The sequence below is a fragment of the Corylus avellana genome, chromosome 1 (genome assembly GCF_965113065.1).
Source record: "Corylus avellana chromosome 1, dhCorAvel1.hap1.2, whole genome shotgun sequence".
NCBI lineage: Eukaryota > Viridiplantae > Streptophyta > Magnoliopsida > Fagales > Betulaceae > Corylus > Corylus avellana.
The window spans coordinates 1176296-1202975 of NC_142490.1; the positions used below are offsets into that span (position 1 = coordinate 1176296).

Here is a 26680-nt window from a genome sequence, read left to right on the forward strand (position 1 = left end):
GAAATGAAAGCCTCCAAAAGAAAGATCGACAACAGCTCAGCGAGAGAGAGAGAGAGAGAGCTCAACAGTGAATCTGTCCACAAGTGAACGGTGTCGTTTAAAGCAACGTGGACTAAGGTACCTCTAGCATAATAAACCGCGTCGTCTAGCATAATAAACCAGGGTTTTGTTTGTGCCTTATATAATAATAGATTAACACGTCATCATGGTTCAAAATTTCTTAACATTTATGAACGATATCATTGTGAAGGACTCATCGTTTATCGCTTCGTCGTCGAATCCAAATTACAAACCACACCACGTCAATCAAAGCTTTAACCATGGAAGCTTCTAGAACCACCGCGAAGGCCTCGTCCTTGAGATGGCAAATCCTCCGCCAAGCCCTTCTTAGTCGTCCTCCTCCGCTAATCCCCGGTACTTCCTTTATATCCAATTTTATCACTAATCAATCATACAATTTTCTCAATGTGATTAACCATCGATTTGCTCGCAGAAGAAAAAGAAGAAGAAGAGCAATCTGAAACGAGCATTAAGCGCATTTCAAGGAAGGCATCGCAGGGGTTCAACTTGATTCCCTGCCACGTAGTGGACGACGATGCCGTTTTAGCTTCGGGATCTTTGATGCGCCGCGGTCACGCTAGAGAGGCTCGCATGTGCTACACGTTGCCCGTCGACGGAGCTCCCAGGATTTTCCTCACGTGAGTGCTTAATTTCACATTTTTCCTCATTCATTTTTGTGCTGTTTGTGATTTTAATTTGTGGGTAATGTGTGAAAGATTAGTTTGAGGTTGATTATGAATCATTCATGCTGATCCCAAACATTAATGGGTTAGTTGTATTTTTTGAAAATAATGGAAAAGGCAGTGTTTGCATGTAATTCATAGTTTTCCTGAAGTGGGGTTATTTTTAATTATAAATTAGCACTGTATTAATAAAGCTCTTGTTTAGGTAATCATTTTCTCTGGGATAAAGTGCTGCATCTTTATAATTCAATATTAGTTCAGTGTGGTTTTTGGGAACATGAATATTGCATGTTTTGGGTGTGAAATGGTTACTAATATGTAGACTTTATGCAGCCAAAGAGTGGACGAGCGTGCTGACCTTGGTGATTTTGAGACCTGCAATAGATACAATATTGACAACACTGGGCTTGTTTGTAAGTTTCTCTTCGTTCTACATGAGCTTGTTCCTGGACCAGGCTTTGTGCTTGAAGAAGAGTCTTTCCATAAAACCTTTGCATTTTTTTTTTTTTTGTTGGTTTAAATTGGTTAGTTATATTATCTGTTATCAATATTCCTCTTTGTTGGCCACAAAGAGGTGAGATATATATGTGGTTCATCAGAGGGAGGTTCTCTCACATGGTTTGGAATTGCTAATTTGAAAGATTATTTGAGGCATCGTTGGAATTGTTCTCAATGAAGCTTTACTTTTTTCTTTTTTAAGTGAGAGATAGAAAAGTGTTTAGGCAGATGTTTTGAGGGCACCGTTTTGGTAGTTTCTCTGTTTTCAGTCCACATTTGAGAAAACACGGAGAACAAGTTTTCTCATTCATGGAAATTTGGTAATTTTGAAGACTTGTTTAAAACAATACACAATTTGAACAGTCGGCATTGCGGTGCTGGATGGTTTGGGGGTTTAATGTGAGGGTTGTGCTGATGGTGTATCGGTGCAGTGATGATGCTTTGTTTGTGGCTTAATAAAGTAAGGGGTCCATTCTTCTGTTATGACTATGTGAAAATTGTTGTGGAGTTTCAGTGAAGAATACTGGTTGTTAAGGCATTAGTTGCAGAATCTTTTAAATGCTTTGCTTTCAGAAAGACAGAAACTACTGACAAGCATTGAGCTTATGAGGTTCATGAAGCAAAAGGCTTTCTACTATGGTTTTACTTAATAGTTAGTAGAATTACCCTTTGGCCCCTACTTCATATTTGAAGCAACATATTATAGAAGGTTAAACCTAACTTTATGCTTTGTAGTGAATGTCTAAAATCAACGCTAGAAAGCTATTTTCCAGTCAAATTAGGCTTTGTTATGTTCACCCTTTTTGCAGTTCAGTGCAATCTGGGCTCAATTTTTGTCAGCTTCTCGCCTTAACTCTTCCTTTAAAATTCAATAACGAAGCTTATTGACCTTAACTTGTGCACTAAATTTGGTGGTTCCATGAAAGAATCATTCTTTCATTTAGGTTTGCAACAATGCTGCAAGCTCTCAAATTCCGAACTTGCATTATGCTAGATAGGGTGTTGAGATCTGATAGATGCTTATTTTTCTGTTCTTCTATTTGAGATTAAAAGAAAGTGAAACAAATAAAACAATCAAGTTCACTCTCAACAATTTTGTTGCAGAAGAGTTTTTCAAGGAATGACATTCCATCAAGGCAAACCGAAACTTAGGGATGTACAAATTTTGACCACGAAAATTTTCCTGGACTTTTTTCTTTGTAGTTCTTCCAGCTATTGTTTAACACCACATGATTTGGTGCTCTATATGCTAACAAGGATTTTGGTCGTTTGATGTCCATTAATATACTTGGCCTTTTTCTTTTTTTGGTCTTTTTCTTTTAGTTTTAACATTTCTTGTACAGGTCATTGGCCTTCAGAAGATGTACTTGCTTACTTTTGCTTATCACAGGCAGACATGTTCAGGTTTGTAATGATAAGATTTTTGTGTCAAATGTTATTTATGCAGGCGACTGCTGAATCTTTGTGCATTTTTTATCAGTTGTTTGCACTTAGAAAATTTATCTATATTATTTCTATCTAATTTATATGCATTTTCCCCTAATTTTTCCAGGTATAAAAGAGTTATTGAGCTTGGATCAGGTTATGGATTAGCTGGTTTAGTTATTGCAGCCATCACCGAGGCATCAGAGGTAGTGATATCAGATGGAAATCCTCAAGTAGTGGATTGTATCCTTTATTTATTTACTTTTTGATGAAGGCAGTATCCTCTCCCATAGATTGGTTAATTGACTTTTGGTTTAATCATGCTAAGCGTTATTGTGTGGGGGAAATCTTTGTATATTATATCTTTTTATGGTATCCGTAGGTTGATATGTCTTGTTATTGTCTGTTGAAGTCCGGAGACAATTTTTTTGAGACACCTCCTTCAACTTCTCTGTGGAATAATAATGCGTATTGCCAAGGGTGATAAGGAGTAGAAAATCTTGTTGAGACGTGGGAGGTTTCTTGTCCTTCACAAAGTGGGAAGTTTGGATGGTGGCGTAAGACAAAAGGCTTTGTGTCTGAGGCATTGTGGCTTGCTTGTGTCTTCTTCAGGGGATTGCTATAGAAAAATCATGAGTGACAAATTTTCTGGATGGGGGTATCAAGCTTTTAGTTTTTTGAGCCAAATCTTCAATAGCGGCCCTAGAATAGAGTTGGAGGCCTCCTCAATAGTTGGGTATGTGGACGGGCTTGGGCTGTTTCAACCCAGGACCAGTCCCTGCTCTGTTTGTCCTATATATTTCTTCTGTTGCTGTTGGTGTCGTCCAATCCTTTCATTTTTCTGATAATGTCTGTATTTGCACAGTTCTGTTACTTATTGGTACCGTCACATCCCTCTTTTTTTTTTTGTGTATTTTTTTTCCTTGCAACCCTCCCCACACACAAAAAAAAAAAAAAAAAAAAAAAACGCACACACACACACACAAACAACCCTCCTCTTCCTCTTTTTTCTTCAGGATTCAGAATGGGGGTTCTTTGACATCCAGATATTCAGCGTAACATAGATGCCAATACTGGAGCATTTGGCGCAACCAGAGTGAACTCTATGACATTGCATTGGGATCAAGAAGAAATATCAAATCTTTCTAATGCTTTTGATGTCATTATTGCAAGTGACTGGTAAGTTTAATCTTGCTGAAGTATTTATTTTGATACAATGTGCATCATGCAGTGCTTCTTTCTTCATTTGAGAGTATGCAGAATCATTGAATGTGGTTGAAGTGATTTTATATTTTAATTGCCTAAATGTGTTTCCAAGTGCTTTCTGATGGCCTGTGACAAGCACTAGGGGTTTGAATTTCTGAATCTGGCTGTCAGATGACACTCACACAGCAGCATCACATCTATCTGGTGGATGCTTCTTTTGCTTCCTACTAGTTTTAGTTTAATTACTAAGTTTGTGAGGTGATTGGCTGAGGAAAACTTTTTCGTTGCCTATATTTCTATGACCTGGAGATGTCTAGATAGGTAAGTTTTCTTCATTGGTCGACAGAAAAGGCACTTGTACGTAATGCATGAACATTTATGCACATGCAGCCACACACTGACGAGCTTTTCTCATCTTCATGTCAAGTTTATCTTTTTCAATATTTATTAGTTTTATTCCTTTTTGACAGCACTTTCTTTAAGGAATTCCACAATGGCCTTGCTCGAATCATCAAGCTCCTGTTGAATAAAGCGGGGCCCTCTCAAGCCATATTTTTCAGTCCTAAAAGAGGCAATTCATTGGACAAGTTTCTCGAGACAATTAACCAAAATGGCTTGTTTTTCAGTGTAACAGAGAACTATGACGCAGAAGTTTGGAAGCGTCATCAGGCATTCATGGATTGCAAAAACTCCTCCTGGACCAGCTACGAACAGGACCATTGCTATCCGGTAATGGTCAGAATTACACTATGAACTTTCTGTGGCTATTTTCCCTTGTGTTCTGTCTATATTGTGGACCGTTAAGTTCTTGGCCTGCTTTTTTCCGTTGTTGGTTGGCCCTTGTGTTAGGCATAGATTTTGTCATTATTCCCAGGATGCAGGAAATTTTCCATGTAGGTATGGTTTGTTAGGGTACTACAGTTTCTACTAGAAGTCTTTACAAGCTGACGTGACACTTCACGTGGCATTTATATGGGCTATCACGTTAGGACTAAACAATTAAATTTGTCTTAATTTTTCATCAATGTTGTGCCACGTGGTACTCACGTGAACTGTCACGTCAATATGTAAAGAAATTATAGTAAAAGTTATAGTACACCAAATATTTTCCTTGCCAATAAAGAAATGCATACAAATACTGCATTTGATTGATCTAATGATCAATTTATTAGAGATATTACTTTGAAAATAATATAGGTGAGTGCACTAAAGCTTTTGACCTAAGAAGATTCCTTTATCTCCATATGGGCATCAAAGTTTCAAATTAAAAGCTTTTAGATATAGCCGTCCATGAGTAAACAAAGACCCTCCTCCTAAAGATAAAGAACGACAATGCCAAAAGCTATTAGATACTCTGTGGATCGATTAAACTAGAATTTATTGGGAGTGGATGGAATATTTGCTTTTAGACACTGAGAATAAGGGTGCTTGTACAAACAAGTATAGGCGATTCTTCTATTGTTTCTGTCTGATGAATCAATCCACTGCTAAAGGGAAAATGGAAAATGCTTGGAGTACTACAACTTTTATTACAATTCTGTTACCAACTCACGGCACAATTTATATTTATAAAAATGAGTGTCACATGCAGTACTTGACAGCCCACATTTTAATGTAATGAAAATTTCAATGAAAAGCTCTATAATGCCTACTTTCCTTTTTCTTTTTGCCTTTAGAGTAAGTTCTAAAATTGGGGCATACGACAAGATTGCTCAATCAAGGATTTTTTGTTACTTTACCAAGATGTTCATGAGCCAGAAAGTTTTGGGTAAGTAATATTTACCTGACTATTAAGGGACCATCAGCTCGTGTCTCCCACAATTATAGATATATTAAATAATACCAAAGTTCATTTTTAGGTTCATCAAATCCGAGTATCTTTTTCTTCTGATTTACCCTTCTGTTTTTATTGGTTTTTTTAACTATAAAATGTGTACTACCGCATGACACTTTCACATTACACTCATTTTCATAAAATGAGTTTGCAAGCAAGCAAATTGTAAAGATAACCCAAGCATATTTATTTGGAAAAGTTGGGATGCAAAAGCACCACTAAAAATGGACCGCAATCGTCTTCTTATCTTAAAGTAGTTTTGTTTCTTTCTTTGTGGCTTTGTGTTGTGTCATGTGGGGGTGGGGGCGAACCGCACACAAGTGGGTGAAGAATCACATCTCTCGAGTCTCATCTTTTCTCTCATAGGCAGTAGGGCAACAATTTGGATCATAACCTATTTTGGCTTGTTTAGCTTTATTTTCTTCTCTCATAACAACGGTGTTTTAAATTCTCCTACATGTAAGAACATGCAAGAATTACCCGACAGTTGCATGTTTTTTGAGCTTTAGACTTTAGATGGACTAAATGTTGGATGCTTCCACACTTCTATTGTGACATCTCACCAGCCCTTTATTCACCGACATAAGAGCATATGATAGTAGGGTAGCAATTTTTTTGGTTTGTTATTATCATCAATATCATCGATAACTTTATTATTATTGTTTTGTTGTTGTTGTCGTCATCAAATTTACTTCTAGGTTTTTCCATTACAAGTCAATTAGGATTGAGGGGTTTGACAAATTTAATTAAATGGGTCGTATTCCTATCGACACATATAATTGTATATCTATAATTTGACAACAAACCCGAACTATAAACTCAAATTGTCATCCTTAATTACTAAGTGTATATATATTCCTGAAATTCCTCTTATATATTCCTGAAATTCCCCTTCTGATGTTGAGTTGAATGACGAGTGTAATCCTGAAGGCTGCCTCTTGGTGATAATTGAAACTTTTGTCAAAAGAGATGGTTGATGATTGATGTGCCAACTTAACCAATTGGGTATGGAAATGAGAAGCCATTGTAGCATTGATGTGAAATGGCATCAACTTTCATGAATTTTGGCCAAAATCACTTCCGGGCGTTTTCCAATCCTTTGTGCTTCACGCTAGTACTCATCAAATTTATCAATTATTCTAAAAGTTCAATTTAACAGAAAAATAATCATTGAATTAGTATGATAGTACTTGTTGGTCTTTAATTTTTTTTTTCTTTTTTTTCTCTTTTAATAAAGACGGATGGGGGCACTCCACATTAGCTTAATAATTATCTTAAAAACTTAAGTTAATAAAAAATAATTTAATTAATATTTTTTACATTCGAATCTTATCCAACTATTTCCAAAAAAAAATACCTACCCTAAGTGTGGAACACAAGCTTCGTTAGCTTTCATGATTACATCTTGAAAATGGCTGAAAGCACAATTTCTTTATGCTACAATTGACAAGCAATATCTTCTCAAACTTCAAATAATATTCAAAAGATTCATGATTGCAGTTCAATTGTATATCTAAAGTTGGCCTCATTATTCCTTTTAGCTAAGTTTGTAAGAAAAACTTTGCTGGTGCCTATCTATCATTTTACCCCAGTGAGAACAACCAAAAGGTTTAATGAAAGTCTAAGATGAAAAAGATATTTATTTATTTATTTCCACTTTCCTAGTGAACAGAGCTTAAAGCAAAAGGAAAAGCAAGCCCCACCGAGCAGTGGCAGACAAAGTATTAAAGATTTTTTATATGCTGGGCTAAAGTTGTAATTGCCGAATGAAAATCTATTCTGTTTAATGATTAATTAAATTATTAGATTTATTATAAGCAGTAATTTATCAATGGACAATAATGAAAATGATTACATATAATTTGTAACCTTATAAAATGACTACTCTCTCCCAAGAACGCGAGCACCTTGTGTGCAGTAAATCTATGTGTAACTTTTTTCTCTTTTCTATTTTACCTCTTTTTACATAACAATAATTGAAACTCCTACTACACGATCTTACAAGCTCCCAAGATAATTTATGTGACAAGTAGCACGTCAACTATTAAATAATTAAATTTACGTAGTTAAATTTTGTTAATTTTACACGGGTTTCTTTTTCTTCTCAAATCTAGTATTTAATTCTTCCTCCAAAATCCATGAAACCATAGAAATGAGCAACTGACATTTAATCTAATCTAACTCACATAATAATTCCTTGAAATGGAGAGAATCGTATTCCTTTAAAAAGCGGGTTGCAAAGTGGCCATAATCACTGATGTTGGTATTGATGATTTCTAATTTCTATCATTAAACGACTGCCATTGCCGATATACATGAGAATTGAACCAAGCACATGGCAGGGATAGAACTACAAGCAAAAGAATGAGAGAAGGAGAGAAATGGCCAAAATCAAGGTAGATGAAAAAGCTAAAGAACGGTGAGCTCTAGACGAGCCCCCTGTGGCCAAATTGGCTAACCATGAAGTCGCCAGTTCAGCCTGCATAAGTGCTGAGTCTGAACCAGATTCTGACCCTGACCCATCTGTCGTTGTTCCTGCTATCTCGGGAGGCGAATCTCTTGAAGATTTCAAACTGCATGCACAAGAAGAATAAATTTAAAAAAGAATCATTGTACAATTATTATTGGGTACCAATGAAATCCATATCAATAACCTAAAAGAATTTATATGTTGGATAAAAAATAAAAATAAAAATAAAAAAAATCCAACATTTTTAAGATGTGTTAATCCAATATGTTTTTTTATTTTTTATTTTTTTTTTATTACATATATTTGTAAATTTGTAATTTCATAATGACCATATAAAAAAAAAAAAAAAATAGCCACAATTTTGGCCATATATAATATCAAACCCATTACCCTGGAGACTTTGGACAAAATGTGATGGTATAATCAGCTCCGGTACACGTGAAGGTGCTGGTGGCATCATCGTAAGCATAGCTATAAGACTTGGGACAAGCCGACTTGAAAATCTCAGAGTATTGCGACGGCTTACAAGTCGACGCTGTACCGTACGCCCCGACGCAACAGTAATCCGGCCTCCCAAAAGCCTCACACGCGCTCTTACAACCCCCGCCACCGTCCGTTCTCAGCTCCGCCGGGCACCGGCTGTTCAGGTCCGTGACACACCCGGTGGACTCGCAAGTACCCGACCCGCCACTCCCTTCCATTATCATCGGCAAGTTGTACCCATCAACCAGGCTCACGTCGTAGAAGTCTTGTGAGCCCGAGCCAAGTGTGATCTCGGCTAGAGTCGCAGGCGGGGCGGCTGTGGCGCCGTTGCACTCGAGGGTTCCGGAGCCGCAGTCACCGGTTGCGCAGGACCCGCTTCCGGAGCCGTCGAAGTTGCAGCCGGTTCTGCCCCAGAAGCGGCCGGACCACCCTGTTGGCGCCTGGAAAGCGCGAGAGCTGCCCTTTGTGAGCGTGAAACCGGTGCTCTCTAGCTTTGGGCTGCCGGCCCCCGATAGAATTCCCGGCCATACTGTGTAATCGCACTTGTTCACAAATGTGAATGTAGCTCCTGAAGCGCCTGAAGATGCCAAACATTTATTAGTTATTGAAGAAAATCTCTTAATCAAATCTCCTCCGATCACAATGATGAATTTAATCAATAATAATTCAGAGTATTCGCTTAAATGATTACTTATCTTATATTCTAACAACACCCAGATGTTGAAATCATTGAGGAAGTTTTATTTACCTTTGGAAATGAGGAGAAGACTGAGGCTGAGGAACGCAGTACAAGAAAGATGGCAGTAAAAACAGAACAATTCCATAGCGATCGATTTTCCTCCTTAATTTAGTTAATGAAGAATTATTAATGACTGTTTTTCAGAGGAGAAACAGTAGCGATAAATGTCGGTGATGGTGGTGCATTAATTGGATGGTGAGTGAAGAAGAAGAAGAAGAGGAATGGAGAGTATGAGCACCCATATAACTGCGCACAGAGTGCCTCCTATTTGTTTATTTCTCAGTCTCACTCTCTTTCGCTTTGAAAAAGAGTGGACGTGAGGAGGGTGAGGGAGTAGCGGTGGAGAATCATAAGCGTCTGCTCTCCATTCCTATTTATAAAGATATCCGTCCTCAATGGGTAGCTCAATCGGCTGTATATCACGTCTTATGAAGCAGAGGTCACTAGTTCGAATTCTCTCTCTTCCTTCCCTTTTGTGAACATGTCAAGAAAAAAAAAAAAAAATTATAAAGATATCCATAAACAAAAGCAGCTCTGTTTACTGGAAACTGGCTCTTTGCTTCCTCTGTTTTTTACCCTCATTGCTTGCTAATGCTGCCTGTATTAGTGCATAATTTCCTTCCCCCAAAGGGTAAAAACACGCAAAATCAACCCTAAAAATCTATCTTTTAAGTCCTAAATTTCTCTTTTTCCTGGACCAAAGAAAAAGAGAGGCTTTTACATTTTTGCTTTTTTCCTTTTTTGATCTTTTACAAATTTGGATTTTATGGATTAAAAGTTACCCAATGACACAATAAGACTACCCTCGATGATTGCTGTTTTTATCATATTTAAAAAAAAAATAAAGCAATCAAAGTTGACCCTTTCCTAAATAATATAACCATCATTATTGCCATTAGAACCCGGATTTCCACAGTAATTGAAGTTGAACTTTGCACATATAAAACTTACACCAGAAGAAGGATCTTCTCAATTTTAAAGTAAAATGATCATTTTACTCTGTAAAATGAAGAACCGGCTACTCTCCATTTCAAAAGAAATGGAGAGAATCCGAATACCTTTAGATTAAGCTAACCAATTACATGCTCTCATTAAACGCCACGTTTAATAACATTCATAAAGTGTGACCGTGTGAGATAAGTAGAACTCAAAAACGTCACTGTTCAGTTGTCACTGTCTTATCCTCCTAATGAATAGAAGAACTCATTGAAGCTCTTAATGAATTTATTAAGGACTCTATAACTCATGATTCCATTACCAACAAAAAACTGATGAACTTGTTTGAGCTTCCCCGACAAGTTGCCATCAATTTTCTTTGTTTTTTTTTTTTTTTAACAAGACAAATATTTCTTTGAATATATATAACTTTGTTCTAATTTTATTTGTATTAAAAAATTAATACAATTCGTGTTGGGGAAGCATCAGAAGATCCGAAGGCTGCATTATGAATTTACGAGACAAAAAGTGTGAGCTCACGATCAGTGTGGTCTCTTTATGCCAAATTTAAAGCAGATTCTCCATTTTTAAAAAAGAGATCGATCACTGACATTCGTTGAAAAACTCGAATCTTCCGACCGTTGGTCAGCGCCGGCCAAGTATCGCCGACTTACCCGTGACTTGCACGTGAGTCACGAAATTTCCCAGATCAAGACACGGGGACCTATTTGCACGTGAGTGATTGTTTATGATCATGGGTAGATATTTGTGAGTCTTCATATCATATGACGATATGAATCTTGAATTAATGGGCCAAAACTCTGGATTTGATTTGATCGCCGACACACCACTATGCTTAATTAGAATTATATATATATATATATAGTAAATTAGTATCAATCAACTTCAGCCGTCGCACAAGTGCAAGTGAGTGAATCAACTTTAGCTGATAAAACCACTTTTTTATTGGAGATGGAGAGGATCACATCCAAACTCCGGGCTGAGAAGGTCGGTCGGCGATGGAAGAGGTTGGATAAGTTCAGAGACTTGTCGGATGTGTCGGCAGAAAATGTCTTCTTCAATGCCTAAATTAGTAATCTTTCAAAGGAAAAGATAGAAAACAGTCGAACAATATTCTAACTAGGGTGAAGAAATTGCATCAACAGAGATGGTTTGTTTTTTTTTCTCTTCTGGGCTCAAGAAAAGGAAGAAAGGAAAGAGTTGACATACTACAAAAAAAAAAAAAAAAACATGATGATTACTAACGTGACAAACAGAAAATTCTGACGTGTTAAATCTAACACGTCAGAAATTTTCCGTTTTTGACACTCATAATCTTAACGCCTGAAACACGTTAAAATTGCCCCGTCATGAGAATTTGCTGACGTGTCAGACCACCTAACACGTCAAAAAACTTATGTCAATAAAAAATCGTTTTTTTGTAGTGACATGGAAGGAACAAACAGAAAAAGCTAAATAAAACAGAAACATAAATAGACATTGAAATGGTTCATTGCAGATTATTGTCGCTAAAATTCGTGGCTTGTTTCGGGAGTTAGGTTTAGAATCAAGACATGATTTTGGAACGTATGTGGTATATATGTCAATACACCAATGGGCCATGAGCTTCCCTACCAAAGGGCCTCAGAGCTTATCTACCAAAATAATATCAAGATCGATGGGCCGATGAGAAACCCGCCGGCCTAGCCCAATGAGCATTTTGGTTCCTAGACTCGAGTACACCTATACTATGATAGCATTGATTGGACACTCCACACTCCTCTCCATTTCAAAATCACTCAATTTCCTCCATTTAGTGCATTTTGAAGGGTAATGTTGTCCAAAAATTTTCATGATGATAGTGCATTAAATGCAATACCCTTCAAAATGCACTAAATGGAGGAAATGAAGGGATTTTGAAATGGAGAGAATCCTTTTCCCTTGGGTGTTGGAGTAGTGTCTCTTGTCGCCTTGGGACCGAAGGTTTTCCGATGATATCTCATTCGAATCCGACCGATCGAAAAATTGCTTGTTCCAATTTCCTTTCTAATTCTTCGTCAACCTTCTAAAATCTACGGGGTGGAAAAAGACGAAGGGGAAGTCAACAATATCCACATGGGCTGATGTGTGAATAGCATAATATAATGAAAATGTTGTAGTACTAGTCTCAATTCATTGCAGAACCTTTACACACAGGCATAAAAAAAGTACTTTCTCAGTTGGGACATCTTTGTCGGGAATTCTCAGCAACAATCTTTGGATTTGAATCCTTAAAATCTTTTTAAAATTTTTATTTTTTATTTTTAATGGTCACGTGAACTACCATATCAGTTTATAAACATGATAAATATCATGTCGGCCGTCATCCGTTAGTTTACACTTTAATTGCTGATGTGATAAATGTCAAGTAAACTATAACGCCAATTTGTAAAAGATTTATATAATAAAATCTGTCTCAAGCAATCAGTGCACAAAACAAAGTGAAACTGAGGTTGATGTGTGCAAAGTGCCAAAAATGCCACGGTTAAAAAGCAACATTGTGAAGAATGTGAGTGTGACAGGCCTACTTCGTGATGATTCGTCATGACCAGTTTGATTGACTCGACAATCAACATATAAGGTGGTCTACTTGTATGTTTTATATTGTTTGTCTTCTTAATTGACCCAAAATTACATGTTTGGATCAATTTATATTGTTCGTGCGTACCATATAACAAGATATATACAAGAGATCGACACACGTCTCAATTCTAACAGTTGGAACAAGAACTGGACCGAGACCGAATCTGTTTGTCGAATTTTTATTTTGTTATAAGATATAATAAATGATGATAACTTCCTAACACTTATCAACAAATACCCACTAAATTTGTTATGACATATCGATAAGAAGACTACAGAGATGTCTTGTCTGTTTTAAATTGATGCCCGATATCATATGCCGTGTAAAGTAGCCGTTATGGATAAGATTTTGAACTTTTTCTTTTTCGCGAGCATCATCTCCAATTTTTCAATCTGCCTTTGATCGTCCTTTTTTAAAGATTTGCGTCACCCCCGGCCACTTGAGAGATTTTGATAGTAAAATTAAACATTCTTTCTGAAAAGGCTTTGGAATCTTTTTCGTGGGGTTATATATATAACTTGTTTTTGAAGGCAAAAGGGTTTCTCTTACAATAAGGTCGATCGGCATAATTAAAGAGAGAAAAGAATGGGGAAGAATTTATTATGGAAAAAGGAAATAGATATAAAAGGCATAACATGAACGATGTGTAAATTAAGGAGGTCAAAAAAAGGAAATGTGAGGTGGAAGGAAACATGCATGGAGGGGACAAAAGTGAAATGGGATGTGGCTTTACTGCTTTTGCCTCATCAGGATATGGTTTCTTGAAAGTGCCTTTCAAGTGCTGTTCTTTTTTCTTTTCTTTTTTTTTGTTGATATATTTCCCTAGATTATCTTAACAAAATTGTCTAATTCTTCATTTTCAAACACTAAAGATTTGGATGACATCAATGCTTTGATTAACATAAACTCATTGAGGTTAGTACATGTGTTATTGTGTTCCTAGCTCGTGTCTTGTTATGAAACACAAATCCCATTTTCAACGGGTCCAATTCCAATTGAAACTGGGTTTAAGATGGTGTTGACAAAGCTTTTGCCAATGATCTTAAAAACTAGATATATATTTTAACATAACCTTACCCTAAATCCAATATTAATACAAAAACTTCCTAAATGTGGTAGCTAACTCATTTGTTATAAAATAAATTGTTATACAACTGAGATGACATAACAGTAAAAATTGTAGTACCCATCTCTCATGCAACTTGTAAGAAACTTATAATAAAAGTTACAGTACCTAGCTAACTCATTTGTTATAGAATAAACTGTTATACAACTGAGATGATGAGACAGTGAAAATTGTAGTACTCATCTCTCACATCAACTTGTAAGAAACTTATAATAAAAGTTGCAATACATTTTTAACTTCAAACACATATCAATTAGTCAGAGTCACAGCTTTGCTTGCTGAGGTGTACTTTATACTCCAATAAGGTCATCATGAGTTGGAAATGCACTATGAACAAAGAAAGCATCAAGATAAGCTGAGAATTCAGCCATAGCCATCGTTGACATGAGCAAAGGTATCTAGCTGTACGTGTTAAAGCCACTTTCGCCTATATATGGTCACTTTACCGGCACCAGCAGTTGCAAGATGATGAACAAAATTTTCTTAAAAGAAATTTTCTTCCATCCAATCTATTTCTATTAAATTTTTACTGATGAATAATTTATGTCATAATTAAAGACCTTAATTAATTCTTTACCAAACTAATTCTGGGCTTCTACATGACAGTTGACAGCATGTATATATGGAGTTTTTAAGCCCACTAATTTGCAATCAAACAAGCCCATGAGATATGATTTGCTCTTGGAAAGTCGGTGACCTCAAGGAGAGAAATTTCTTTTATACTGGGTTGATTTTTTTTTAACACGGTCTATAAATTTTTCATGGGTCCTTAACATTTAAGAAACACATAATTTTTTAATTAACATATGAGAAGTATGTGATTTTTTTAATAGAATTATTAGAAAAGTATGTGCTTCCCACATATACAAGAGATATATGATAGTTTTACAAACTGAGTTAAGACTTAAAACATTCTGTTCAAAGGACGACACATAATATAAACAATTATACAAACTAATTTAAAGGAACCTCTCATCCAATTTAAAGGAAATTTCTGTCATCAACATAATTGATGACCTTATCCGTCAACTGGCATTGCATTCTTCAACCTTTTTGCTTGCACTGAGCTTTTCCTTTTCTTTATATTTTTTTATTTAAAAAAAAAAATTGGCCAGTGCACTAAGTTTTTCTTAGGCATGATAATTTTTTTTTTTTTTTTTTTTTTAAAGAAAAAAAGCGATTGTTTTATGACAAAACTTAACAAGGAAAAGAAAAGTTAACATAATAACACACTTTTAAAGCACTGAATTCAACATCACAATATATCGCCATTAGGAAAATGACCGATTTTTCCCTTTTTTGGTTCAACAAGATATGCTATTGAGACATGAGATACAGTACCTTTTTTTTTTTTTTTTTTTTTTTTTGTGAATAGTGAGAAAAAAGTGGACTCGTTATGCACTTTCAATTATTTCATCAATTCTGAACCGTTGCATTAATTTTTATTTTTTTATATGTGCCCACAAGGGAACGAAAAGAGATATAATCCTCTCAATTTTAAATGAAATAGATAATAAATCTAACAGTATACATGATTTCAATTTTTTTTTAAATGTGTCAACGTTTTATATACACAATTGGATGCACGAACTTTAAATCCTAACCATGCATCCGATAACTTCCGCTCAATGTTGTCATGCTGGATGGTCCTGCCTTGGCCTAAGAACCATCTTATCCACCAAGTTGATGTGAATGGAAGTGCTCGCTTAGGCTGCAAACAATTTTAGCGGTGAAAACATGGCCAGACAATGGTAGCCATTGTCATTGTCATAATTGTCATCAACCACCATATATGCATGTTAGACGACGATTGCTACTATCACAAATGGAGAATCTGTGTATTTGAAGGAAACAGGTTGATCATGAGCTGAAATCCAATATAGACCAATAATCCTGCTAGGTCTTCCCTCCATTATCTTTTCGTTAAAGGGTTTGGAACATTTTCTCACAAAAATAGTTGACAAAACAAAAAATGATGTCCTATGAAGAAAACCAACATTGAAAAAAGGAAATTATGTTGTTTCACCGAAAGTAAAAAATCTCAAAAATGGGTTTCTTAGATATTGACTAATATCATAATTAAGGAGAACAGCCAATTCCGGTTGAGATATATTTGGCCCCTATCAAAATTAGGTTTCATCTCTCATCATAATGTTCTCCCTCCCATAATAAATAATGAGCAATTAATCACCTTTCATGTATTTGTGACTATTAAACATAAAAAAAGGTAATTAATATGACTCAAATCACGGAACTTTGTAGCCTAATTTTGGATTAAAATAAGAAAACTATTTGCATGGAATAAGGCTGTCTACTTCAATTTATTTAAAAAAAAAAAAAAAAAAAAAAATTGGACTCAAGAAAAATAAAAACTACTAACTGTGGATTGGCTATTGATTCCAAGTTCTCTGCGCGCAAGCTGTTTCAAACAGCTATCCCATAGAAAGAAGGTTGCGGAGCCCACTTGCCCAAACAATTTATGATGCATAGACTACTTGTCTGGGACATATATGTGTCCAGGACAGATGGCCCCCACAATCTCTCTCTCTTGAGCTTTAGTCTAATTGTAGTAAATCTCAATCCAAGAAACTATAAGAAATGGATGAAAAAAAAGAAGAAGCCTAAATTGCGGAGGTAAAGCAGAATTGAGAAACCCATTAATATCCCATAAAATGTCGAAAGAGCAATGCTATCTACTCAGTTTTTGTCTTCTATATTATTGTAGTGGAGTTATCCAAACAAGTAATAGAACTTTCTTTTCTTTGTAATTGTACATACTATATTTTACCTTCCTAGAGCCCAATGTTTACACCAATGAGAGTTCTTTGAGGTGCATTTCTTGTAGGACTTATAAAAGGCATGTCAATCTTTTTTAGTTTTCAGATTGCACTTTTGTGGAATGCCTACCAATAAAAGCTTAGGGCACTATCTACACCCATTTCCTGTCATTTAGGGGCCTTTCATGCACTACTTCATAATTAATCTAGAAAAAGAGACGCATTTTTGCTCCAATCTATTATTAAATTGATATTTGTGGTTAATACTGAAATTTTAATAAACTAATAAAAAATATCAATTTAATAGCATGGCAAGGTAGCTAAAGTGGACACGGCCTATATATACTAATGGCTACCAAAAAAAGAGGCAAAACCCACGCCGTACTTTATAAATAAACCTGCAACTGACATCAAACAAAGACAAAAGCAAAATGAAAGGAATCTAAAAAACGAAAAAAGACACTTGGGAGGGAGAAAGAGAGAGAGAGAGAGATGTCAACTTATTTTGGCATTTTAGAAAGCAAAGCCTCCAAAACTTTACATGTTTTAGTCAATAGAACATCACAATCCAATGTTATCGTCGAACTTTAAATCTTTGCCTCTCGAAATAAAGTTAAATTTTTAACAAAACGAAGAACAAAACTTCCCAACTCTAGTGCTAATTACAACTCTGGCTTTCCAAATCAAAGCCGGCGGGGGGATAAGGATCGATGCTGATGCATTCGTTGATCTTTATATATATGTTTGTATTCCTTTGGATGAATGACCCCCCGTCACCATCTTGCACCCGAAAGCTCCTCCTCAAGTTGGGAAAGAGAATCAAACAAAATTGCAGTCCTTCCTGCAATGAGGCTGAGCCTTGGCCGTCCACTTTTTAACTCCACCGCAACTTTGCATGCACCAACCTGCCTAGTTCGCTCTCTGCCAAAACTTGCCTATTAGATATAACATATTCCTCGGGAAGTGTGTCTAATTAAAACTGTTGGAGTTATCTCACATCGGTTGTGGAAATGGTTGGTGGTCAATTTATAAGTGTGAGGAAAAGTTTTACCTCTTGAGCTAGCTTTTGAGGTTGAGATCAGAGCCCAAGTTTACTAACAAGTCTCGGCCCAACAGTCTACGGGAGAAATAGGGAGAAATTGTTGGGGTTATCCCACATCCCTTGTGAAAGGGACTGATGATCACTTTATAAGTGTGAAAAAAAACCTCACATCTTGAGCTAACTTCACAAAAATAGGATCATCGGACTCAAATTTAAATGTCCCATAATTTACTAGCCATAAGAGCCTCCGACCACCTCCTCCAATAAGTGAATCCCACTTCTAATCAGCAAATTACTAAACATTCCGGTCCCAATTCACCTGTCTAGTTAGACCCATTAGTGCTTTGAGACAACCAAAATAGCAGCCACCACCGCCATAACGGCGCCAATGAGATTTGTGGGTGTGTCACGAGTGGCCGCCGAGGGATCGGCTGAGAAATTGGTTTGCCCATTCGTTGACTTCACGCTGCAAACATCCACCGCCACCACAGACCAATAAGAGTCAGAATTTGTGCATTAAAATGTGTGACAGATCATTGACGTGTTGCAATATGACAAGCTTGGACGGTGCTTAATTGTTAACTTTTTAATTGAAAACGTGCCCATCTCGACTTACAAATTTTTAATAATTATTTAATTAGATTACTTATTTTTGTACGCAATAAAAAGTGTTTAAGCAAATTAATATGAATACCTGTTGGCTAGCTTTGGGCAGAAAGTGATGACGTAATCCGCGGATGCACAAGTAAAGGTGCTAGTGCCATCGTCGTAGGCGTAGCTGTAAGCGAGTGGGCACGCACTCTTAAAGAACTCCGAGTATGAGCTGGGCTTGCACGTAGCCGGACTCGCGTAGGCCCCACTGCAACAGAATTGCGGGTCCCCGAACGCCTCGCACGCGCTTTTACACGCCACGCTCTCATCTTCACCCGCTCTCATAACTTTAAGCTCCGTAGGACACGCACCGTTCAAGTCCACCACGCACCCCGTCGCGTTACACATGCCTCCGGTTCCACCCTGCGGCGTAACCGTCATAGGGAGGTTATAACCGTCCACGAGGCTGACGTCATAGAAGTCGAGCCCATTCGCGCCGTTTAGAGTGAACTCGGCTAGCGTGGCTGGTGGCACCGCTCCGCGACCGGCGCATTCTATGGTGGACGAGCCGCAGTCGCCTGTGACGCACGAGAACCCGCCGGTTGAGTCCTGGGCGCAAAGGGTCCTACCCCACATGCGGCCAGACCAGGAGGTGGGTACGGCGAGCGTGTTGGACTCGCCGGGTTGGAGGATGAAGCCGGTGGCGGGGAGCTGGTCGGTCCCGGCGCTGGATAGTATGCCTGGCCATACTGTGTAGCCGCACTTGTTTACGATAGTGAATGTCGCTGAATAGACTCCTGCGAGGAGATGTAGGAGAGAAAGAGAGAGGAGAGTGATGGAAACTACGAGAGAGGCCATTTGGGAATGTTAAGGTGGTATTTTGTGAAAAAAAGAGGGATTTGAGTAGAGGGCTTGGAAGTGCATTTTATAGAGACTACGTACGGAGTCTATGATTGTGAGGGCCATGTGCAGGTGTGTGGGTCATGACGCTGTGGGGCCAGATATTTCGGTATATATGGCCCACGTTGCCACATGCAGGGTCGCAGCCAAAGCAATATAGGTCGGCAGCGAGGAGTGAAGAAGCTTACTTACTGATATGGAAAAGATGCTCTGGCACATAGGGCCAATCTATAAATATTCATTATAAAAATGGCAGTGCCAGTGAAAGGGTGACCTTGAGATTCCCCAGTGTCTGGATTTTGCAATTCTGATCAGAGTAGTGACAACATCTTGGAGTTTCAGGTGTTAATGTGTTATAAATCATCTCACGTTATTGCTAATTTGTTAATTAGGTTAAAATGGTCTCGATTTTACTCCTTAGCATGATGGTACGGAGTAACCAAGGATACCAATTTATTGGGGGCAAGTCAAAGTGTGTATTGGAAAAGACTGTTGTGAATATATATGCACGTATGAATTTTGAGTATTTTGTAGGGTTCATATACATAAATGACCCATGCAATTCATTAGCTTTAACTTTTATTCGTAAGTGATGTGTTTGGAAAAAGTTCATTTTAAATCTTTGAACTATCGTGCGTTTTGAAAAGACCATTAAAATTTATAATTTTTTAATTTACACTCTTAAACTTTCAATTTCAATCAATTTATTCATTCCATAAGATTTTAAACGTTAAAAGTTATAAAATATATCCTTGATTTTTTTATAAAATTCCAAATTTACCCTTAATTTCCTTTTTTGTTAAAAACAAAAATCGAAGGTCAATTTGGTTTTTTTAGGCATTTCCATTAGAAGTTAACGGTTAAAACTAACGGAAGAGATAAATTGATTGAAATTGAAAGTTTAGGGGTGTAAATTGAGAGTTTTTGAATTTTGAAAAGGTCTTTTCAAAATGTGTAATAGTTCAGGGGTCTAAAGTGAAGTTTCTCCTTAATGTTTTTTATGAACTTTGTGGGCAATTATCCTCATAACATATTGGACTCTACACATGCAATTAGGAATAGTAATTTATATTTGTTTGTTAGATTTGGATCGTGTCGAATCAAGATAATGATTAAATAAGTAAACTATGGATCCGGCTTACATGTTGCATGTATGTTGTAGTAAAAACAACGATTAAGATTGAATCTCAAAGTCGACTTATTTTTAGAAGCTTCAAAGAGGAGAAAGAAAATAAAGAGAGATTCAATTTAAACCGTTGCTTTTACTATAACATACATAACAGCATGTAAGCCGGATCCGTAAACTATAACCTAACTCATTTAACCTTTGATTATAATCCTCGATTTCACGAGTTGTGTAAAAAATTATTAAATTTATTTGTTGCATAAATCGAGACATATGTATAAAATATTTAATTATATAACTCTCTTATTTCGTATAATCGTATTAGATTGTATCAATTAACTATCAAGTTAGTTGTCAATGTCATGATCATCTCCATTTTACAAACATTCGTATAGTCTATAGAGCTACATGCATGGGTTCTGGCCGGGTTATGTGTCTCTTGGAAGAAGGGAAGAGGCCAGCTGCTTACGTTGGTGGTTTGTTTTCTGCTTAATTGAAAGATTATATATATATATATATATATATATATATATATATATATATATAACGACGTAGCACCAAAATGATACTACAAATACCCTACGAGGGAGATGGAAGTGGCCGCAAGTTGAGCTCCAGCAAATATAAACTACAATATATAATTAATGCGTGTTCTCTGTAGGCGTACGTAGCCAATGCTGGGCCATGCAGCTTACGCGGGCATTTTGAGAAACCTGGCTCGTCGTGTGAGTAAAAGGTTGTCTTAAGCCGAGGAGTCAAAAAGGATTACGAACGAGAACGACAGCCCAAAGCCTGGCCATAGCTCAGGTTAAGGAACGCTTGAATGCGACAAAGATAACTTCGACATTTTACGACGGCCCAATTAATGCATGTCGCATCCATGGGTACAAAGCTCAACAAAACTTGCACCCCCAACCATATATACCAGTAATTTGATAAACAACTCTAATAAATTAATAATGATGAAATTAATCCTAATTTAAAATTTAAAATTTATAAAGAGTATCTTACACCCCAAAAGTTTCATAAAGAGGGGCTATTTCCAAGGAAGATATTAGATATCAGGATATATGGTTGATCATAGTTTAATTGTGATTAATTTTAAATATAATTGTAATTTTAAAAAGTTACTTCATTTTTAAAAGACGAGGAGGATAAAAATCTTAAATCTTACTTTTAACATGACCCATTGATTTTACATTTCCCGGTGTTTATATAAATAAACACTAATAAATTATAAGTGTTTGATAAACCGTTGATAATTCAACTTTTTATTAGTGTTTTACATGAATGCTTACATGCAAACACCGCGTTTTTAGCAATGATCACACGTGTTAATTTGTGTAATCCATGTCTTCTAACTAATATTCTACAGTCCAAGTCTTTAATTAGCATACAATAAATATATCATGTTATGCATCTATATATATCTTCAACCATAGTATTTTTTTTTTTTAAAAAAAAAAAAAAAAAATCTTGCTTGTGGTTCTCAACATTTCATATCGGATATTTTTGAAATAATTTTCTTGGAATTTTTTTTTTCCTTTTATAAAAATGTTCGTGAAATATTATTTTGGTTCCAAAAAGATTCCAACCCATGACTTTTTCATTAAAATACACTATAATTATCATTAAGCTACTTATCTGTCTCGAAAGTAATTTAAGAAAATAAATTTCTAACACATGCTTAGTGAACTTAATTATAAACCACTTAAATTAATTTACCTAGGCCTTACTAACGAGCCCGCACACTCTAAGCCTATATACTCCAGCTTTGCCTAACGATTAGGACACAAATTTTTTATAAACCAGCTTCTCACATGTTGTTTTTAGTAGTATTACTAACAAAAATATGTATTTTTTACATGTTTAAATGACACATTTTATTCTTAAAAGCTGGTTTGTAAGAAATTTATGTGATGGCGATTGTAACACTTGCTTCCCAAATCAAAATTGGTTATGATGGTGATGCGTTGATCTTTATGTTTGTATTCCTTTGGATGAAGGAGAACCCCATCACCATCATACACGGTGATACACCCCAAAGTTCCTTCTCAAGTTGGAAAAAAATCAAACAAAAATGCAGGCCAGCAATAAAGGCCCATTAATGAAGTCAGAAATTTCAACAACAACCTATCTTTCGGCCCAAAATTGTGGATCCTACCATGCATGGCCCATCAAATAATCAAATTCCCCAAACGTTTCATAAAGAGGGACTACTTCCAAGGAAGATATTAGATACAAGTGAGAATGTAATCCGAATAGAGAATGTTTAAGGGTTTGTTTGAGTTTGCGATTTAAAATTTATGTTTTGAAAACATAGTTAAGCATCTGATAAAATTAGAGTTTGATCTTTAAAATCACACTTTAACCTTTAAAATCGTGAGTTTTTTTTTTTTTTGACATGTCCACACAAGGGAAGGGGGAGGGGGGATTCGAACTAGTGACTTCCGCTTCATTAAGCGTGATCCACAGCCGATTGAGTTATCCCTTGGGAACAAATCGTGAGTTTTTAAAAAGCATACATTTGCAATCTTTTTAAAATGCATTCTCAAACGATACATTTTTTTGCAATTTAGTTTAAAATAATACTTTTAATCTGCGAAATTGCAACGTCAAATACATCCTAAATTCGACTTATATATATATATATATTGACCAAGAGAACTCGATCAGTTTATTTTTCAAAGAAACTAAAGATTGCTCACGACACAACACAGTAATTTATAAGGCTCTATCTTTGTAAGGCTTAGGCCTGTTTTTTCAATTTTTTTGGAATGAAATGATTTATCGTTTCCCTCAAAAAAAAAAAAAAAAAAAAAAAAAAAACACAGTAATTTATAATAAAAATTAAATTTTACTAATGGAGCCGAATTCATACGGATTCGTTTTGTTTATCAAACAAACCAAAGTCGAGTTCTTTACAATGGGCTCGACCCAATTACAACTCCATATAAATATTCCATAATGATATAGAGCCATTAATGGCGAAAGGAAATTAGTGCCTTGGCAGGGTGAAAAGAGCTGCCATAACCGTCATAACTGCAGTTAAACGACCAATGAGGTTTGCTGACGTGTCACTATTGCTCTCTCTGCACAAGCAATTGTAGTCGATCAGAATTTGCATCGTGCATATTACTAGTTCGTATGTTATTATTATTTTTTTTGTTTTTTATTTTTTCTTCTAGAAATAAAAAAAAATATTAACAAACAATTATAAATTTTTTTAAAAAAAATCGCCAATGTGTCATGTTATATCAAGACTTGATAAGTTTCTAATTTGTACATAATATTTTGAAATATATATTAATTACAATTGTTATTATAAAAACATTTATATATAGACCAATGTAGCAATCTATAATTAATAAATTAATAAATAATTTGTATACTTAATTATTTTATCAATTATAAATTAACACATTACTTTATAAGTGAGTTGATATTAAAAGATTCAGTATCATTGAGATCTCTTAAAATTCCCTTTAAATTTAAATTCATAAATTTCAGTATCTAAAGGTCTAAAACAATCTATGTTAATTTCCTTGAGGGTAGTATGCTGATTAAATGTAGAAATATGGTTTATTTTAGACTCTTAAATAAAATGGACCACTGAAATTTGTAAATTTAAGAATTTAAAATTTAATTAGAATTTAAGGAGAAGTAAATGTTCCTTAGACTAGTGATATTTAATTACCTGGAGGCTGTTTGGCAAAAAGTGATGAGGTAATCTGCCGGCGTTGATCTGCAATTATGCGAGCAGTAAGAGATGGAGTTCCTGTAAGATGAACAAGTATACATCTTGGAGCCTTCATCGTAGCCGGCATCGCCGCTCATGAATAAGCACTTCTGCTGAAGGAACCCCACGTATGAGCTGAGATTGCACGGATCTGAACTATGGGGAGCCGAAATGCAACATTATTTATTGTGCTCTCTCATTTCGCACGTGACGCGCTTACAGACATCCGTGGCCGTAGGACACGCTCCGCTCAAGTCCATGGATCGGAGCAGACCGACTCGCCACAACTCCCTCCGATTCCACCCAGCGGCACAACCGTCATCGGGAGGTTATAAGATCCCCTGTTAATAGAAACACGGGCATCGATATTGTCTTTGTTGGATTCTGAACGATCGTAGGATCTTGTATAATTAATCTCAGGAAGGATTTCTCCCGTTAGGGTGGAAATCCTGTGGAGATCAAGAGACCTTGAACACACATTCTGTACGTAACAAAACCAATGTACGTAAAATTTAGAGATTGTGTTTGTGTTCTCATGGGACTCTATTTATAGAGTCCCAACTTAACTCTTGACCAAGAGTTATGTCTCTTGACCGGTTACCTCCACTGGAAGTTATATTACCTTCCTGTATATATTATACAATCTGGCGTGGGTATGACCACACTTATAATAGTGTGATCATCCTATGCACCTTCATCTCCCACTTGATCATACTATTATGATCGGTAATAAAACCCTAGTTATACATGTTTACCTTTGGTACCATAAAACATGTCAACTCCTTATCTGCTAACGCTTGCAGACAATAGTCAGATTATAACATCTTTGATGTGTACACACTTATGTTATTTCATCTGATTGCACCTTTTTACCATATGTGTCTTACTGACGACATACTAGTGGTGACTTTACTTGCTATATAATCTAAGCAAATAACATTAATTATCTATAGTTGGGAATACAGTCCACACCCAAACTACAATTAATGATTTTTACATAGTAACCATATGTAAACTTGTATTGAATTTTTCATTCAATTTCTTATCTCCAAGGTTATCCCTATTTGAGATTTACATTGACACTTCTTTCCGATGACTATCGGTATATAGATATTATACCAAACTTAACATAATGCTTTTAAGTGGACTTTACACATTTATGTCTGTTTATGATATCTATATTCACAAGTGTCATTCACCCAAGAATGTTCATTACATTTAATGAGGCGTAAGAAACGCATACCATCATTCATTCAGGCATTCCCTGAATCCTTCTGATTATGCCGTTTTTACCATTAGTTGAGCATGATTACCATGGTAGTAATAATTTTGCCCCATGCCAACTCTCATCTGTAAAACCTACAGATTGTCGTCAGATCATGACATGGCTATACGTGCGCACGTTTTCGTCATCTTATCTGACCGCATCCTTTACCATATACTTCCTTACCGATAGTATATTAGGGATGACTTCATTTCGCTATCTCTCAAACGAACGGCATCAATTCTCCATGGTTGGGAGTATAGTCCACACCCATTCCACAATTGACGACTTCAATCGTACACAAAACCATGTGTCGATCTGCGCTAAATTTTTGATCAAGTACTTCCTTTAAAGCCATTATTCCTATGGTTTTCCTTGATACACCTTATTAGCGTCTTTTTACACTCTCTGAGCATAGATACTATTCAATCTCAACATAATGCCTTTCAGTGGACTTTACATTTATGTGAGATGTAATATCCGTACCTCATTAGTGTCATCTGCCCTTAACTGACCAATTCTTTTCCCATTAGGTAGAAGTGCATAAAATCGTTCTTCCAGGCGTCCCCGGATCCTTCTGACTATGCGTCAACCCATGTAGCTCTCACCTTGGTGTATTTCAATCCCATTGTTGCTACATGCCCTCTGAATTTATCCAGAGGCAACCCCTTGGTCATAGGATCGGCTACCATCTCTATTAATGAAATAAATTCAACCTTTATTTCACATTTCTCCACTATATCTTGAATATAGTGATAACTTCTATAAATGTGTTTGTCATTGGAGCTATGTGCTCCACTTTTTATTAAAGAGATAGCAGACTTATTATAGCAAAACACATTTATTGGTCTACTAGGTATACCTAAATTAAATTGTCGACAAAAAATTAAATCCAAACCAAATTACTTACCTTTGTGTTGCATGTAATGTACTAAGCTCCATTGTGATTTGTGAACTCCGCAACACAGCCTTGTTTCTTTCTGAAACCAAGAAACAACCATTCCACCAAATAGAAATATGCATTCACTTGTAAATTTTTTGTCATCTAGATAACCTGCAAAACCTGCATCGCTAATACTTGTCATAACATACATGAGGATGCCCATAGCCTGGGCATAGGGGACATTTTCATTTCTTTGTTATTTACTCCTCATTTCT

At 36.1% G+C, this 26680-nt stretch overlaps 3 protein-coding genes across 3 annotated transcripts; 1 reads left to right on the top strand and 2 right to left on the bottom strand.

Annotated features, from left to right (window-relative positions):
• The first annotated feature begins 30 nt into the window (after window positions 1–30).
• On the top strand, window positions 31–4881 carry LOC132170625 (S-adenosyl-L-methionine-dependent methyltransferases superfamily protein). The gene is made up of 8 exons (XM_059581671.2): window positions 31–117; window positions 251–414; window positions 494–698; window positions 1077–1156; window positions 2585–2645; window positions 2794–2909; window positions 3713–3845; window positions 4343–4881. The coding sequence occupies exons 2-8, from the start codon at window positions 321–323 to the stop codon at window positions 4623–4625; spliced, it is 972 nt and encodes a 323-aa protein (XP_059437654.1). The 5' UTR covers window positions 31–117; window positions 251–320; the 3' UTR covers window positions 4626–4881.
• A 3018-nt stretch (window positions 4882–7899) lies between these two features.
• On the bottom strand, window positions 7900–9745 carry LOC132170422 (thaumatin-like protein 1). Its single transcript, XM_059581408.2, has 3 exons — window positions 9408–9745; window positions 8567–9236; window positions 7900–8279 (listed from the first exon to the last, which is right to left on the bottom strand). Exons 1-3 carry the CDS (start codon window positions 9481–9483, stop codon window positions 8057–8059), a joined length of 969 nt encoding a protein of 322 aa, XP_059437391.2. The 5' UTR covers window positions 9484–9745; the 3' UTR covers window positions 7900–8056.
• A 7502-nt stretch (window positions 9746–17247) lies between these two features.
• On the bottom strand, window positions 17248–19458 carry LOC132172963 (thaumatin-like protein 1). Its single transcript, XM_059584531.2, has 2 exons — window positions 18597–19458; window positions 17248–18368 (listed from the first exon to the last, which is right to left on the bottom strand). The coding sequence occupies exons 1-2, from the start codon at window positions 19349–19351 to the stop codon at window positions 18239–18241; spliced, it is 885 nt and encodes a 294-aa protein (XP_059440514.2). The 5' UTR covers window positions 19352–19458; the 3' UTR covers window positions 17248–18238.
• Between the last annotated feature and the right edge of the window lie 7222 nt (window positions 19459–26680).